Source organism: Erinaceus europaeus, chromosome 19, assembly GCF_950295315.1.
Source record: "Erinaceus europaeus chromosome 19, mEriEur2.1, whole genome shotgun sequence".
NCBI lineage: Eukaryota > Metazoa > Chordata > Mammalia > Eulipotyphla > Erinaceidae > Erinaceus > Erinaceus europaeus.
In genome coordinates, this window is record NC_080180.1 from 27,656,828 (window position 1) to 27,673,879 (window position 17,052).

The 17,052-nt window shown below is 37.7% G+C and overlaps 1 protein-coding gene across 1 annotated transcript in view; it reads right to left on the reverse strand.

The window, feature by feature from the left end:
- Positions 1 to 2,328: 2,328 nt before the first annotated feature.
- Positions 2,329 to 17,052, reverse strand: part of SLC18A1 (solute carrier family 18 member A1) — a 49,567-nt gene continuing 34,843 nt past the window's right edge. The window contains 8 exon segments of the mRNA XM_016193928.1: positions 2,329 to 2,433; positions 3,474 to 3,502; positions 3,505 to 3,606; positions 3,933 to 4,052; positions 4,332 to 4,395; positions 6,887 to 6,938; positions 8,272 to 8,311; positions 8,314 to 8,349. Coding sequence (XP_016049414.1) covers positions 2,329 to 2,433; positions 3,474 to 3,502; positions 3,505 to 3,606; positions 3,933 to 4,052; positions 4,332 to 4,395; positions 6,887 to 6,938; positions 8,272 to 8,311; positions 8,314 to 8,349 — 548 coding nt within the window.

Sequence of the window (17,052 nt, forward strand, 5' to 3'; positions counted from 1 at the left end):
GAATAGGAAAGCTATCAGGGGAGGGAATGTGATACAGAGTTCTGGTGGTGGAAATTGTGTGGACCCCTCTTATCCTACGGTTTTGTCAGTATTTCCTTTTCATAAATAAAATTTTAAAAAAAGAACAAAAAACAAAAACAAGAATAGGGATATTTCCAATGGAGGGGATATGGCATAGAACTCTGATAGTGGGAACTGTATGGATTGATATGCCTGTTACCTTAAAAAAAGAACTAGTAAGAAAGTGGACTAATTACAGACAATAACAAAAATTAAGTGAGCATTAAAAATGAAGGAAAGGAAAAAAGAGAGAGACAGAAAGAAAGGAAGAAAGAAGGAAATAATAAATAAATAAATAAATAAATAAATAAAGGAAGGAAGGAAGGAAGGAAGGAGAAAAGAAATGAAATGAAATGGACTTGCCTTAGTAACACTGTAATATTCTCCTGGGGATATATCATAAGGAATCAAATACATCCATACAGAAAGACCTGTGTATACCTATATTCATAATAGCACAATTTGTTATAGCCAAAACTTGGAAGCAACCCAGGTATGCAGCAACAGATGAGAAGATAATAGGTATATATACATGAGAGAATACTATTCAGCTATTAAGAAAGATAAATTCACCTTCTTCACCTTATCTTGGACGAAATTTGAAGAAATCATGTTAAGTGAGCTAAGTCAGAAAGAGAAGGTTAAATATGGGATGATCTCACTCATAGACAGAATTTGAGAAATAGGAACAGAATTGAAAACACAAAGCAGAACTTGGGTTAGGATTGTTTAATTGCACCATATTAAAGGACTCCAGGGGAGGGGGGATTTAGGTCCTGTTACAGGATGGTGGAAAAGGTTATATAGGTGGGGGGCTAGAGTGTTTTGCAGAAAATTGAGAAATTTTACACATATTGTACTTACCATCCATTATGAATTGTTCATTCCCCCCACCAAAAAATTTAATCCAATAATGAAAAAATAAAATAAACCCTTACTGAACAACAATAGAAGCATATTTAGCTTTGCAATTCATGTAAATCTAGTCAGTGTCAGTCCCTTGAAAACATATTCCTTAAATTAGATATTTGTTATCTGTGTAATAAGGACTCATTATCCTTATCCATTTCAGATAATAAATACTCAACTGATTTTTATTTATGTTTATTCTTATAATTTAGGGTATATACTGAACATACCAAACTCATGCAGAAGAATACAATAAAAGAAAAACTACAGCACAACATAAGCATCCCTGATTCTTTGTACCTAAATACAGAATATATATTCCCCTGCATTACTTATCATTTTACATAATTTTATGCAATTTATTTCTACAATTAATGAGACATCACTTCCTGCAAGGTGTCTCTGAAATCTCAACATTCAAAAAATTAACAATGTATCAAAATATTTATAGCACCTACTATACTTTCTCAAAAACTTCTTTTACTACATAAAAAAAGCTAGTTTGCATGGCTGACTTATGTAATTTATCCATTAGTAATTGTGAGCAATTGGATGGAATCTCAAGGCAATTATTTTTTATTTCTTCCAACAAATTTTTGAGGTTTAATAAATTGCCTTATATTTCCTCTTTTGTTTCTACGGTGACTAACACATTTAGAAAAGATAGAAAACCTCAAATGAAATAATGAGAATGTCTTTAAATTCTCAGAAAGAGAATCAGGTTCTTTCCCTTTCCATCTGGTGATGAAGAAACTAAGAGCTGTTTGTTTGCTGAAGCTAAGTCACTTTAGCAGCTGTAGGTTTAACTGCAGAAAAATCATTCATCTTACAAAAAAGGGTTAATTTTTTTCTCTGGATTGGCAATCTGGCAACAGTATATTCAGATTGCTTTCTAAACTAACCAGGATAACTCTGGGAGGACCATATCAGGGGACATAAAACTCATAGTCTGTTGGGAAAGTGCCAAAGATAAATCAGATTATAGATGGAATTGGTTTTATCACTCACCCAGCTCATTTCAAGGGCACACTGAGCTCACTGCTATTTCCAAAAAATGAGTCACCTCTTGCAGAACACAACCAGCTTAAGTTTTATTAGTCTCCCAGAAACTTAAGAGGAAGAATTGTTTTGTCCTCCCACAGAGAGATCCAACTTTGAAAGAGTAGGAAGGGAGAAATGGGCTACACACATAAGATTATAGGATGTTTTTCTTTGGAGAAGAAGAGAGGTCAAGGCAGTGAACCCACTAACTAGTTAGTGGAGCAAGCTGGCTCCAGAGAAAGACATGGCCATTTAAGCTCAAGTCTTGTGAATCCATGACACTTGAATAGGTCAGGAACCATTTTCTGCTGCTACTCTTCACTCTATCTCATCATCACTGTCCTCTGCCAAAGGAAATTCCCTTGTAGCCTTCTGAGTTGCATACATCTGAATCTTCATGGGGCAATCTTGACTTAGAATTGCCTGCATTGAGAAACATAAGAAGAAATGAGTGCACACCTTTTATCAATCTTCCATTCCCTTCCCCTACTAGTTTGCTTATGTCTAGTGATAAAAAATAGGGAAGTTTCCAATGGAAAGGATGGGATACAGAACTATGGTGGTGGGAACTGTATGGATTAATACCCCTGTTATCTTACAATCTTGTTAATCATTATTAAACCACTAATAAATAATTTTTAAAAAATAATTTCTGTTTCTGCTTCATGTGCATGAACAAGCCTCCCAAGGCACCTAAATTAATCAACCATAGTCAAGACAAACATTTAAAGTACTTTTAGTTGAGTCTTAATATAGTGGTATAAACTATAACAGGGAAACAGATAAAAATGACACCTACCATCAGACCTTCCTACCTACTAAAAGAAGTAGTTTTCATATTCATCCCTATCTCACCCAGACCCTGAGGGTGCTCATACTAGTTAATTAAAATACTGTCTTGAAGTTCTCTTCCTTAGGATTTTTGTACTTAGAGATGACCTGACATGGGTAGGAGTACAACTAATAGAGCACAAGGCTTGCCTGCCTGAGGTTCCAGTTCAATCCCCAGTGAAGCTTTTACCAAAATGGTACTCTGACTTCTCACACTTCTGACATTCTATTTTTATTAAAACATAAATTTTAAAATATATTAAGTGGAAGAGAGATTATCTGACAATGATAATGACAGCCACAGATAAATTAAAAAATAATATATACGATGGAATTCAGCTAATGGGGGGCACATATCTTCAGTAACTATGAGATGCTTTCATGATGACTCTAAAAACTTTTAAGAGTTTTCTTCCATTACAGAGGATTCTTCTTAACAACCCCGAGTAAGAGAGAAAGTGGCTATATAGAGAAGGGAAAATTTAAAGGTACAAAGGAAAGAAAAGGGTAAAATAGAGATCAGAAAAACAGCAAATAGGGGATTATCAGAGGGGGAAAAATCAAAGCAGAGAATGAAAAGGAATGAAATATGGAAATAGACTTTTAAAAATGTAGTAGTCAGAGTGCCTTACAAGTTTCTCCTCCTTGGCTGGGGACTCCTCAGGTAATAGCAGAGAGGAGCATAGAGGATGTTGACAATCCCAATGATAACCATGAGCCAGGGGAAACCAACAGCATGCGCAATGGCACCCCCAGAGGATGGGCCTATGAGGAATAAATCAAATTCACGGTGTTTGTTGAGCCTTTGTCATTCTTAAAAGACCATACTAGAGGCAGTGGGTGATCCAGAAAATGCCACAAATATCTCTAGAACCATGTAGGAGCATGGCTCTTCCAATTCTATCTAGTAAATAGTAGATAAGAGAATTATTAATTAACAGGTTGATTAAATGTATCAATTTATCATGTACCGTGGGCTACATATATTATCAGGTTGGATTTTTACATTCTTATGAAGCTCTATCCAAAGTTACAGCACTAGAAAGTAGCAAGATCAAGTCTGGGTGATCCCATTCCCCCCATTAACATACCTATAGCAAAGCCCATGCAAAAAGCCACATCAACAATGGCATAGACACTCCCATACACTGAGATGTGACGCAGGTCGACGAGCTGTCCCATGATCGGTATCATAGCAGAATCCACCATGCCTGTGGCCAGAGCAATCACCATCTATCTGCCAGCTCTACTCACAGCCTCCCTCCTGTCTGTGGCTTGCTCTCACCTCCTCCCTTCTCCACTCCGTTTACCCACTGTCCTGCCACTTAACTTTAACACCTATTCCAAAGGTGGAAATAGGTGGAAACTGATTGCATCTCTCTTTGCTCTGCCAGTCATCCTTCTGCTCCTTCTATATTCGCATATCTCTTCAGACTTGACCCAAGATTTTTATTCACAAAGTCTTTGTTTTCTTAAAAGGCACTTCTTACCTATGGCAAAGCCAAGCCCAGCATTGGGGCCAATAAGACCAAAAATATTATGAGCCAAAGGAACCTGTATTAACAAAGGAAAAAATATAAATGAAACAGATTGTAGAAATGCACAATTTTTCACATAAAATGCATTGATTAATGAGCTCAGTGCCACATTTATTATGCATTTGGATTCTCAATAATTTTTAAAACTATTCTCAATATTACAGAGCTAGCTAATGTAGCAAGAACTTCAGATTCAAATCTGAACTTCAGATTTGACTCCATTATACCATAACCAAGATTGTTTTCTGTTAAAGAAACCCTTCCTCTACTTTCTTTTATCCCTTCCCCACCCAAACACATAATTATGTCCTCATTCTCCATTGAAGGAATTTTTTTTCTCTTTTCCATTAGCAGTATTATCCTAAACTAACCCCTAACCATATAGTCAATGTAATAAGAAAATACAGAGACAAGGGGGCCAGGTGGTAGTGTACTGGGTTAAGTCCACATGGTAGGAAGCACAAGGATCCTGGTTCCAGCCCCCATTTCCCCACCTGAAGGGTATTCTTCACAAGTGGTGAAGCAGGTCTGCAGATGTCTATTTTTCTCTCTTTCTCTCCCCCTTTCTATCTTCCCCTCCTCTCTCAATTTCTCTCTGTCCTATCCTATTTATATAGTAAAAAAAAATGGTAAAAAAAGAGAGAGAGAAAGAAAGGAAGGAAGGAAGGCCTCTAGGAGCAGTGAACTAGTAATGCCGGCAATAACCCTTGAAGCAAAAAAAAAAAAAGAAAAGAAAGAAAGACAACATATATGATTTATAATCTGGAGGAGGCAGGTGGCAAGAGTTGGGGATGCCACCAGGTACAGCAACAAACATAAAATATAGTGAGAAATCAAAGATCAAGGGAACAACTGTGCTGATTTCCTGGCATTGCAGACTCCTGCCATGTTGTATTGTGACAGACTCATGATTGGGAACTGTGGCTTTTCAATTCCATCTAGTATCTATACACTCACAGGACAGGGCAGCAGGGAATACTTTTGCATAGCTTTTAAATCATTTTTGTGAAGCACATTTTTCATTTAAAAACATATGTACAATGGCCTGTTCAACTCAGAAAGAAAAGGAAAGGAAAAGAGAGAGAGAATGGTGAGTGAGCTCTAGGCAAGCCATTCTAAACATGAGAAGAATGTGGTGTGTGGAGTGTGGCATTAGTTCAAGAAAAGATAAATAGATCAATATACATCAAAGCTTCAATCAGAAGCTTTGAAAAGTTAATTTGCATTGTCCTCCCAATCCTCACTGAAAGCCTTTTTATGGTTCCTTAGTTATGTTACTGGCATCTGTCATCCAAACCTGTCGTCACAGGATATTCATCTGTTAAATGTATGACATACCATTTAAATGTTAGATGGCAAGTAACACTAGTATGGCTGATTTCTCCATCAGTGTTTCTACAGTATTGTTTTAAATTTGCTGTGGTGTTACTGTGTACCGGGCATTCCTGTAGTGTATGGATTATTTTAATGCCTCTGTGGGATACTATCAGAATCCACTCACAGATGAAGTGACATAACTGGTATAACTAGTTCATAACCACACAAGCAGCAAGTAACATATCAGTGATTGAACTGAACTCATTCTCCTGCTCAAGACCTCCAGCTTTTCTTGGGTTCTGTACTCAGTGAGTTCTTAACTCCTTTAAGCCTCAGAAACAAACATGGTTATGATACTCTTTGTAGAAATGAGAAAAATAAGTGCTATAAGGCTTAAAGGGGGCTCTTGAAAAGTGGAAAATCCAGAAGTTGGGTGGTAATGCAGTGGGTTATGTGCACAGTGGCACAAACTGCAAGGACAAGAGTAAGGGTACTGGTTCTAGCTCCTGGCTCCCCAGCTGCAGGTGAGTTGCTTCACAGGCTGTGAAGCAGGTCTACAGGTGTCTATCTTTCTCTCCCCCTCCCTGTTTTCCCCTCCTCTCTCCATTTCTCTGTCCTACCCAACAATGACACCAACAATAATAACTACAATGGTAAAACAAGGGCAACAAATGGGAAAATAAATAAATATTTAAAAACTTTTAAAAAACAAAAATGGAAAGTCCTTTAATTTTTCTTCTACCAAATATCTAGTTTCAGAGACTGAGGCACAGACAGTAGTTAATAGATCTCTGCTATGGTAGAATGAGCAAATTAAGTCAAATCCAGTATTTTGTTGACTCCAGAAACTGAGCAACATATACATATTGTTTGCTATGACAACACATGTAACTTCAGACCACTGACTTCAGTGGATCCCTTGCTCTCTTCCTCTCTTCATTGAGATCTCATCTCTCTTCATTGAGATTCCTGACAGCATCTTCCTCTATATTAGTTTTCACCTTCGTTGAGATGGTCTTTCTGATAGTACTTGCCAAATCAATCCTCTGTTCCTTTGAAATAAAAGTGCTTTTTAAATATCTGGTCTTCTCTCTTTCTCTCTCCCTCTCCCTTTCCTTCTCCATCTCCAGAGCTCTCCCTCACCCTTACTCTTGCTCTCTCTTGTTCCTCCCAAGTCTTGTTGTACTTACACAAAGCAAGCTGGTACCTACTACCACCATCCCAATCAGAGAACACAACCATCTGGAAGAAAAGAACTTCATCAGACATTGTTATGGGGAGAGATTTCAGGTACTTTATCACTATGTTACTGACCAGTTCTACCATCCCTAACTCTAAGAAGTCCTTAGGAGATGGGAAGATAATACTTTTTTGTTTGTTTGTTTTTATACCAGAGCTCTATTCAGCTCTGGCTAATGATAGTGCTGGGGATTGAACCTGGGACCTCAGAGATTCAGGCATGAAAGTCATTTTACATAACCATTGTGCTTTCTCTCCAACCCAAGATGACACATGACTAGTTTGTATTAGATAAGTCTTGTCCTTTCCTTGTACTTCTTCTTTTCCATTGTTTAGTATCTCTTTATAGTAGAAACACAAGGTACAATGGAACAAATCTTTCTATTCTTCCTTCCATTCTAGGAAGAATTATCTGACTCATAAAGTACTTGCCTCTTGGGGGGTCATCCTCAGACTTGATTCATACATTTACCAGTTCAGACTACTTCCCACCTATTCATATTTTATTTTGTATTTATGGCTTATCTTAACTAACACACACACACACACACACACACACACACACACACACACACACACACAGACCTTCTCTGATTTCTTACAGCAGTAGCTTTTCAGCTTATTTACAAATTTTTATGCTGAACTCCAAAGATAAAATTAAAGTTATTCTCACTATAGTTAGAGAACATAATCTAGACTCATAGCTCTTACACTATAGTCCTTTCTACTTGGTGACCTCTGAGGCACCTCTGTAAAGCTCCTAACTAGTCTGTGTTTGTCATATAATTTCCCAAAGTAATTTTTCATTGCTTTTCTCCTTTTTTATGTTTTTATCTTTATTTATTATTAGACAGAGACAGATAGAAATTGAGAGGGGAGAGGAAAATAGAGAGAGAAAGAAACAAAGAGTCACCTGCGGCCCAGCTTCACCACTCATGAAGCTTTCCCCCTGCAGGTGAGGACCAGGGGCTTGTACCCAGGTATTTGCACACTGTAATGTGTGTGCTCTTAACCAGGTGCACCACCACTTGGCCCTCATAGCCTTTCTCTGTGAAGTAATTTTCTCTCTTCAGTAGGATGGTAAATTTCCAGAAAGTGAACATTTCCCTTATATATTCATTGCCTTATTATATTAAACAGTTTAGCATCATTATGTCTCCACACTGCCTTTGCTATTTACCATTCCCATCCTTCCAGGGGGCAGTTGCCATCAGTATGTACTTGACAAACTGAGAATATTGGAGAATTTGTTCTTTGCCCCAGCTACAAAGGCAACCTTGAAAGACTTGCCCATTATACATCCCTATTCTTCTTCCCAGATCCCCAGTTTACACACCGACCCGTATTTTTGGCCAATACACCAAAGAGGTTGGTGCAATGAGGTAGGACACACTGGCAGGTAAAAAAGCTAGACCTGTAGAAGGAAAAACGCTCAGAATATGCTTCAGTCTAAAACACTGTACTACAATGAAAGTCCCTTGTAACTGTCAAATACCTTGTTTTATAATTTGGGAATCCTTAAACCACAGGGATAAAGCCCCACACCTCTTCTTTCTACAGTAACAGGCCTTGCTTTACCTTTAAATTTTTCTACTTCTTTCTTTTTTCTTTTTTCTTTAAGAAAGGATTAATTAACAAAACGATAGGGTAGGAGGGGTACAATTCCACGCAATTCCCACCACCCAATCTCCATATCCCACCCCCTCCCCTGATAGCTTTCCCATTTTCTATCCCTCTGGGAGTAAGGACCCAAGGTCATTGTGGGTTGCAGAAGGTAGAAGGTCTGGCTTCTGTAATTGCTTCCCCGCTGAACATGGGTGTTGACTGGTCAGTCCATACTCCCAGTCTGCCTCTCTCTTTCCCTAGTAGGGTGGGTCTCTGGGGAAGCTGAGCTCCAGGACACATTGGAGGGTCTTCAGTCCAGGGAAGCCTGGCCGGCATCCTGGAACCTGGTGACTGAAAAGAGAGTTAACATACAAAGCCAAACAAATTGTTGAGCAATCATGGACCCAAAGGTTGGAATAGTGGAGAGGAAGTGTTAGGAGGGTACTCACTGCAAACTCTAGTGTACTTCTGCTTTCAGGCATATATTTTGCAGTAGTTTACGGATACATGTGAACATATGCTCTCTCTCACAGAAACTAGTGTATATCTAGGTTTTGGGACTTTGTTAGAAAGTGAACCACCTGAGATGGAATTAGAGTATACTATGAAAGGTAAGGTCTCACCTGAGTAATGAAGCTGAAGGGCTATCATTCCACACGTGAAGTCTCTGGACACAGTCTGAAGTGAAGTATGTTGAGGTGGCATTCGTTGTGTTGGTTAGGTTGTGATCGGCAGATGCAATATTATTTGGTATGGATTGGGAGAGGCATACGGGAAAGTGGGCCCTATCCAATGGTTCCAGGACTGGGGAAATAGAGGCTCTATAGTGGAGATGTGAGGTTCCTGCTGTCTTAGGGTTCAAAAAGACAATCGATAGTTAATGTTATCATCACATTATTTGGTAATTGGGTTAACTTTGAAAAGTCCTTTTGTTAGGGTTTGCTAACCCAGTATCTTGTATATAGCTGTGCTGTTGGTTGCTTCTGATCTACTTGGTCTAGGCTTTTGAGAGAGTCTGCATATCAATCACACAGCCTATATATTAAAAAGATTCAGTTTGTGTTTTGAAAAACTTCGAGACATACAATTAATTTTCCCCCTCGTATTAACTAGTGATTTATATGACTACCTTTTACTAGGAGTGTACATAAACACCATTCCCACCACCAAAAGACTGTGACCCATCCCTTCCACCCACTCCCACCCCCCACTGGCCCAGGAAGCTGCATGTCTACCCCTCACCACAGGGTTTTTACTTTGGTGCCCTACTTATAATTTGGTCAGGTCCTGCTTTTAGTTTCCCTCTCAGATCTTCTTACTCAACTTCTGTTGATGAGTGGGATCATCCCATACTCATCTTTATCTTTCTGACTTAGCTCACTTAACATAATTCCTTCCAGCTCTGTCCAAGATGGGTCAGAGAAGGTGGGTTCATTGTTCTTGATAGCTGCATAGTATTCCATTGTGTATATATACCACAGCATTCTCAGCCACTCATCTGTTGTTGGGCACCTGTGTTGCTTCCAGGTTTTAGCCATTATGAATTGTGCTGCTATTAACATAGGAGTACACACCTCTTTTTGGTTGGGTATTATGGAGTCCTTGGGGTATAATCCCAGGAGAGGAATTACTGGATCATATGGAAGGTCCATGTCTAGCCTTCTGAGAGTTCTATCTAGTCTTCAAGATTAATAGTCATAATGGGGCGATACAGAATACCCCTATTGTCAGTTTAAGAATATGTGCTTTAGAGAAAAACAATACATATCTCCCTGAAAGTAAAATTCCTGCCTAATTTGCCTTTATTTTGCTCTAGTAGTGAATCTAAGTTAAAAGTTAATAAATTAATCCTTTCTTAGCTTTGGTGTTGACATCTTTGAAAATCTAAGTGTTGATATTATGTAAACTAGTAAGCTTATACTGAGGAGTAATGTCAAAGTATTTTGTGCCTTGGTTACATTGTTTCTTTTAACCTTGGAATAAAGTGCTCTGCAACATGACTTTCAGAACCTCAAAATTCTGGGTTCAAACAATGCCTTTACCATTTGCTAGCTCTGTGGCCTTGGGACAATTATTATCTTTCTGAGCCTTATTCATTCGTTTATTTTAATGAGCTTTTACTAAACATAAAGGACAAGAATATAGTTGTCAGGAATAAGGGAGTGAAGAAATTGGACAAAATACTAGTTCTCACAGGTCTAACATTCCAAAAAGATGGTGAAAGACAATAGGAAAGTAAGCAAACAAATGAAGAAAAGAGAGTTTTGAAAAATTGTAAGCTCTATGAAGAATACATAGTGATCAGGTATATGAGCTCACTTAGATTTAGGGGTTACAGATGGTTTCTTTGAGGTGGTAGTGAGACTGAATAGCTAAAAAGGAACATTTCAAGCAGAAAAAAATTAATATAAAAAAAAGAAGTTAAAGAAGCCACTTAGTCTGTTCAGGAATAAAAATGATATCTGTGTGGCTGAAGCACAATAAACTAATTGAAAAGTGACAGGAAATGCAGACCTGGAATTCATCACTTATTCCAAGTTCAAGAAGGAGTTTTAGAAGACAGTAGCATATTCTGAGTTTTAGTTTTTGAATCCCCTGTGAGTAGAATGAGTCACATAGGACACCAATAGAAACTAGGAGAATTTGAGAACCCAAAAGAAAAAAAATGGAAGGATCTGGGGGTGGCACAAAGGGTTAAGTGCACATAGCAGAAAGTGCATGGGCCGGCATCAAGATCCTGGTTCAAGCCCCTGGCTCCCACCTATAGGGTGTTTGTTTCACAAGCTGTGAAAGCAGGTCTGCAGGTGTCAATCTTTCTCTCCCCCGTTCTGTCTTCCCCTCCTCTCTTGATTTCTTTCTGTCTTATACAACAACAATGAGAGCAGTAACAACAACAATAACAATAACAATGATGATAAACAACAAGGGCAACAAAAGGGAAAAATAAAAATATATGAAGATGATGACTCTGAAGTAGCTTCTGTCTTGAGCTCTGACAACTGCTACAAAGTATAGGTTCCTGGCCTTCAGCAGCTCTGTGAATACAAGACATTCTAAGCGTGACACCAAGGAGGTGACTATAGCTCAATTTGGGTTAGAAATTACAGCAAAAAGAAATTTTTTGGATTATTTCTCTCCTCCCATAGCCAGACCCCAGGAGTAGGGAGCTGCTGCTGGTGGTCGCTGACCTTTTTTTTTACCAAGATTCCTGGCTCACCAGGGGTGCTATTATAGCCCTGTTCCTTTCTGAATAACTTGGCTATCTTTTTTTTTTTTTTCTCCTCTGAGTAAGGGACTTAGGCCCAATTGCAGTGACAAAAAACTGATGAAAAAGTGGGAAATATTGACTAGAAGTTTTTTTTTCTCTCTCTTTTTTTTTTTTCAATCAGTTGTCTATACCCAATGTGCCTGAGCTAACAGGGAGCTGTTCAAGCTGCAGACCCACTGCTAGGGCTTTTTACTCTGTTCTATTTTATTACTACTATCATATATATGCACACACACACACACACACACACACACACACACACACACACACACATATATATATATATATATATATATATATATATATATATACCCCCTCCCCCAGGTTGACCAACATTAATTCTTAGTATACTTTTCATTGCTAGGTGACTAGGCATCTTATCCATTGTGAGAGGAACTTGTCTCACTCTTCATACCTCCTCTATCCACTCTCCCCCTTCTCCCTTCTCCTAGCTAATTAAAACAAACAAACAAACACACAAAAAACAACCTCTCCTTTCACTGCTCTTTTTTTTTTTACATTTTTTTTCTTTTCTCTCTTCCCCCCCCATTTTCCTTTCTTACTTTCTCCTTCCTCTGCTTCCTGAATTCACTGATATTCATTTGCGAATTATTTCAGGGAAGAAATATGACTCACAGTGGACTCTCTTCATGTATGTCTCTGCTCTACTACGCTTTCTCCTCTTGCTATGCCTAGAATTTACAGTTACAGTAGATTTGCATAATTGTCTATTCCTGTTATCCCATTTTTCCCTTTCTCTTTCTTTTTAATTTGTATTTGGTTGCTATTTTGGGGGGGGAATGGAGACATACTTGGGCTAACTGGTATTGGTCAAACTGCTTCAATTCTTGCTTCAGTTAATATTGTTGTAATTTCTGAGGTTGGTGACTGCATTTGAAATAAATGTATTTAGTATAGCGTGGCTTATACTAAAAACACAACTGAGGAGCAACAGAACATAAAAATAAGAAACACATTAGTAAAAAAATGGGTAGATCAAGAGCAAATAAAACTGCTACTAAAATGAATGAAGACAAAATACCAGAAGAAACTACATATCAGCCAGAAGAAACCATAGATAAGAAAAGTATGCAAGCAACTATAAACTTATTAATAACAGAAATGAAAACAACCTTGGAGGAAAGGAATAGAAGTATTAGGGAAACAACAGATGAGACCCTCAAGGAAAATACTTACTACCTTGAGGCAATTAGAGAAATGAAAGCTGAAATAGCTGAACTGAAGAAATAAGCTGAGGGAAGGGAAAGCAGACTAACAGAAGCAGAAAACAAAATTAGCCAGACAGAGGATGAGCTAAAGAAAACTAAGATACAAAAGAGCTCAAAAAGAGATTGAGAAACACTGAAACGAACAACAGAAACATATCGGATGATCTCAAAAGGCGTAACAATCATATAGTTGGCCTGCCAGAGTAAGAAAGAGAGGAAGGGGAAGTAAATATTAAAGAGGAAATTATAGAAAAAAACTTCCCAGACCTGAACAACAGAAAGGACATTAAGATTCAAGAGACTAAGAGAGTCCCAAACAGGATCAATCCAGACCTGAAGGCACCAAGACACATCACAGTTACAATGAAAAGAAGTAAGGATAAAGAAAGGATCGTAAAGGCTGCAAGAGAGAAACAAAAAGTCACATACAGGGGAAAACCCATAAGACTATCAGCAGACTTCTCCACTAAAACTCAAAAAAACAGAAAAGAATGGAATTATATCTATCGAGCCCTGAATGAAAAAGGGTTTCAACCAAGAGTAATACATCCTAGACTTTAATTCCTAAACTAGATGGAGGGATCAAAACCTTCTTAGACAAACAACAGTTAAAGGAGGCAACCATCACCAAGCCTGCCCTTAAACAGGTTCTAAAAGACCTCTTATAAAAAAGAACCTCACTATACTTGCAATATATAAGATCAAATAAAAAATTGTTGAATAATGGCACTACAATACAATAAATCCATAATATCAGTAAATATCAATGGCTTAAACTCACCCATCAAAAGACACAGAGTGGGAGGATGGATAAGAAAACATAACCCAATCATATGCTGCTTGCAAGAATCTCAGTTACTAAGAGAAACACAGACTTAAAGTGAAAGGATGGGAAACTATCCTACAGGTTAATGGACCACAAAAAAAGGGCAGGAACAGCCATTCTCATCTCTGACACAACAGAGTTTAAATTAAATAAAGTAATAAAAGATAGGCAAGGTCATTACATAATGAGTAGAAGTCAATCAACCAATAAAACTTAACAATTATTAATATCTACGCACCCAGTGAGGGACCAACTAAATACATCAAGCACCTACTCAAAGAACTTCAAGAATACAACAATATAGTGGGAGACTTTAAGACCCCACTCTCACACCTAGATAGATCAACAATGCAAAGAATCAACAAAGAAACAAGATAATTAAATGAAGAGATGGACAGATTAGACCTCTTGGACATTTGCAGGGTTCTTTACCACAAAAAACTGGAATACACATTCTTTTCAAATTCACACAACACATACTCAAAGATAGACCACATGTTAGGCCACAAAGACAGCATCAACAAATTCAACAGCATTGAAATCATCCCAAGTATCTTCTGAAACCCTAGTGGAGTAAAGCTAACATTTAACAACAAACAGAAAATTATTAAGAGACACAGAATTAGGAAACTAAACAATATGCTCCTTCAGAACCACTGTTCAGAGTGACGCTCAAGCAAGAAATTCAAATGTTCCTGGAAACAAATGAAAATGAAGACAAAAGCTACCAAAATATTTGGAACACAGCTAAAGCAGTATTGAGAGGGAAACTCATAGCCATACAACCACATATTAAACAACAAGAAAAAGCTCAAATAAATGACCTTACTGCACACCTTAAGGACTTAAAGGAAGAGGAACAAAGGAACACTAAAGCAACCAGAAGGACAGAAATCACTAAAATTAGAGCAGAAATAGACAACATTGAAAATAAGAGAACCATATAAAAGATCAAGGAAGCCAAATGTTGGTTCTTTGAAAAATTAAACAAGATTCACAAACCCCTAGCCAGATTCACTAAAATCAAAAAAGAGAGATGACGCAAATTCATACAATTGTAAATGATAGAGGAGATATCGCAATTGACACCATAGAAATCCAGAAAATCATGTGAAACTTCTATGAAGAACTATATGTCACCAAGCTAGAAAATCTGGAAGAAATGGAAGAATTCTTAGAAACATATGCCCTTCCAAATCTGAACCAAGAAGAATTACAAAACCTAAATTCGCCAATCAGAGACAAAGAAATTGAAACCGTTATTAAGAATGTTCCCAACAACAAAAGTCCTGGACCAGATGGCAAACGAATTCTACAAAATCTTCAGGAAACAGTTAATACACAACTTCTAAAGATTTTCCATAAAATGGAAGAAAAGGAACACTCCCTTCCACCTTCTATGAAGCCAACATCACCCTGATACCAAAAGCAGATAGAGACCCAACAAAAAAGGAAAACTACAGACCAATATCTCTGATGAATATAGATGCCAAGATATTAAACAAGATTTTGGCCAACTGGATAAAGAAGTATATCAGAAAGATTGTTCATCATGACCAAGTGGGATTTATTACAGGAATGCAAGGCTGGTTCAACATCTGTAAGTCAATCAATATCATTCACCACATCAATAAAAGCAAAACCAAAAACCACATGATTATCTCAATAGATATAAAGAAAGCCTTTGACAAAATCCAACACCCATTCATACTCAAAACTCTACAAAAAATGGGAATAGACGGGAAATTCCTCAAGATAGTGGACTCCAAATACAGCAAACCTACAGCCAACATCCTACTCAATGGACTGAAGCTGAAAGCATTTCCCCTCAGATCAGGGACTAGACAGGGTTGTCCACTATCACCACTATGCTTCAACATAGTATTGGAAATTCTTGCCATAGCAATCAGGCAAGAGAAAGAAATCAAAGGAATACAGATAGGAAGGGAAGAAGTCAAACTCTAATTATTTGCAGATGATATGATAGTATACATAGAAAAACCTAAGAATCCAGCAGAAAACTACTGGAAGTTATTACACAATACAGCAAGGTGTCAGGCTACAAAATCAAGGTACAAACATCGGTGGCAATTCTCTATGCAAACACTAAACCTGAAGAAGAAGACATCCAGAAATCACTCCCATTCACTGTTGCAGCATTATCAATAAAATACCTAGGAGTAAAGCTGACCAAAGAAATGAAAGACTTGTATACTGAAAACTATGAGTCAAGGAAATAGTAACTGATACCATGAAATGGAAAGACATCCCATACTCATGGATTGGAAGAATAAATATCATCAAAATGAATATTCTCCCCAGAGCCATATACAAATTTAATGTGATACCCATCAAAGTTCCACCAAGATTCTTTAAGAAAATAGAACAAAAACTACAATCATTTATCTGGAACCAGAAAACACCTATAATTGCCAAAACCATCTTGAGAAAAAGAAACAGAAATGGAGTTATCACACTCCCAGATCTCAAACTATATTACAAGGCCATCATCATCAAAACAGCCAGGTACTGGGACAAAAATAGGCACACAGACCAGTGGAACAGATTTGAAAGCCCAGACCTAAACCACTACACCTATGGACTTCTAATCTTTGATAAGGAGGCCCAAAGTATTAAATGGAAGAAGGAGGCTCTCTTCAATAAATGGTGCTGGGAAAACTGGGTTGAAACATGCAGAAGAATGAAACTACACCACCTTATCTCACCAGAAACAAAAAATAACTCCAAATGGTTCAAGGACCTGGATGTTAGACCAGAAACTATCAAATATCTACAGGAAAATATTGGTGGAACACTTTCCCACCTAAACCTCAAGGGTATCTTTGATGAAACAAACCCAACTGCAAGGAAGACTAAAGCAGAAACAAACCAATGGGACTACATCAAAGTGAAAAGCTTCTGTACAGCCAAAGAAACTATCACACAAACAAAAAGACCCTTCACAGAATGGGAGGAGATCTTCACATGCCATACATCAGACAAGCGACTAATCACCAAAATATACAAAGAGCTCAGCAGACTTAGCACCAAAAAAGCAAATGACCCCATCCAAAAATGGGCAGAGGATATCAACAAGACATTCACTTCATAAGAGATCCAAAAGGCTAACAAACATATGAAAAAATGCTCTGGGTCTGATTGTCAGAGAAATGCAAATAAAGACACCAT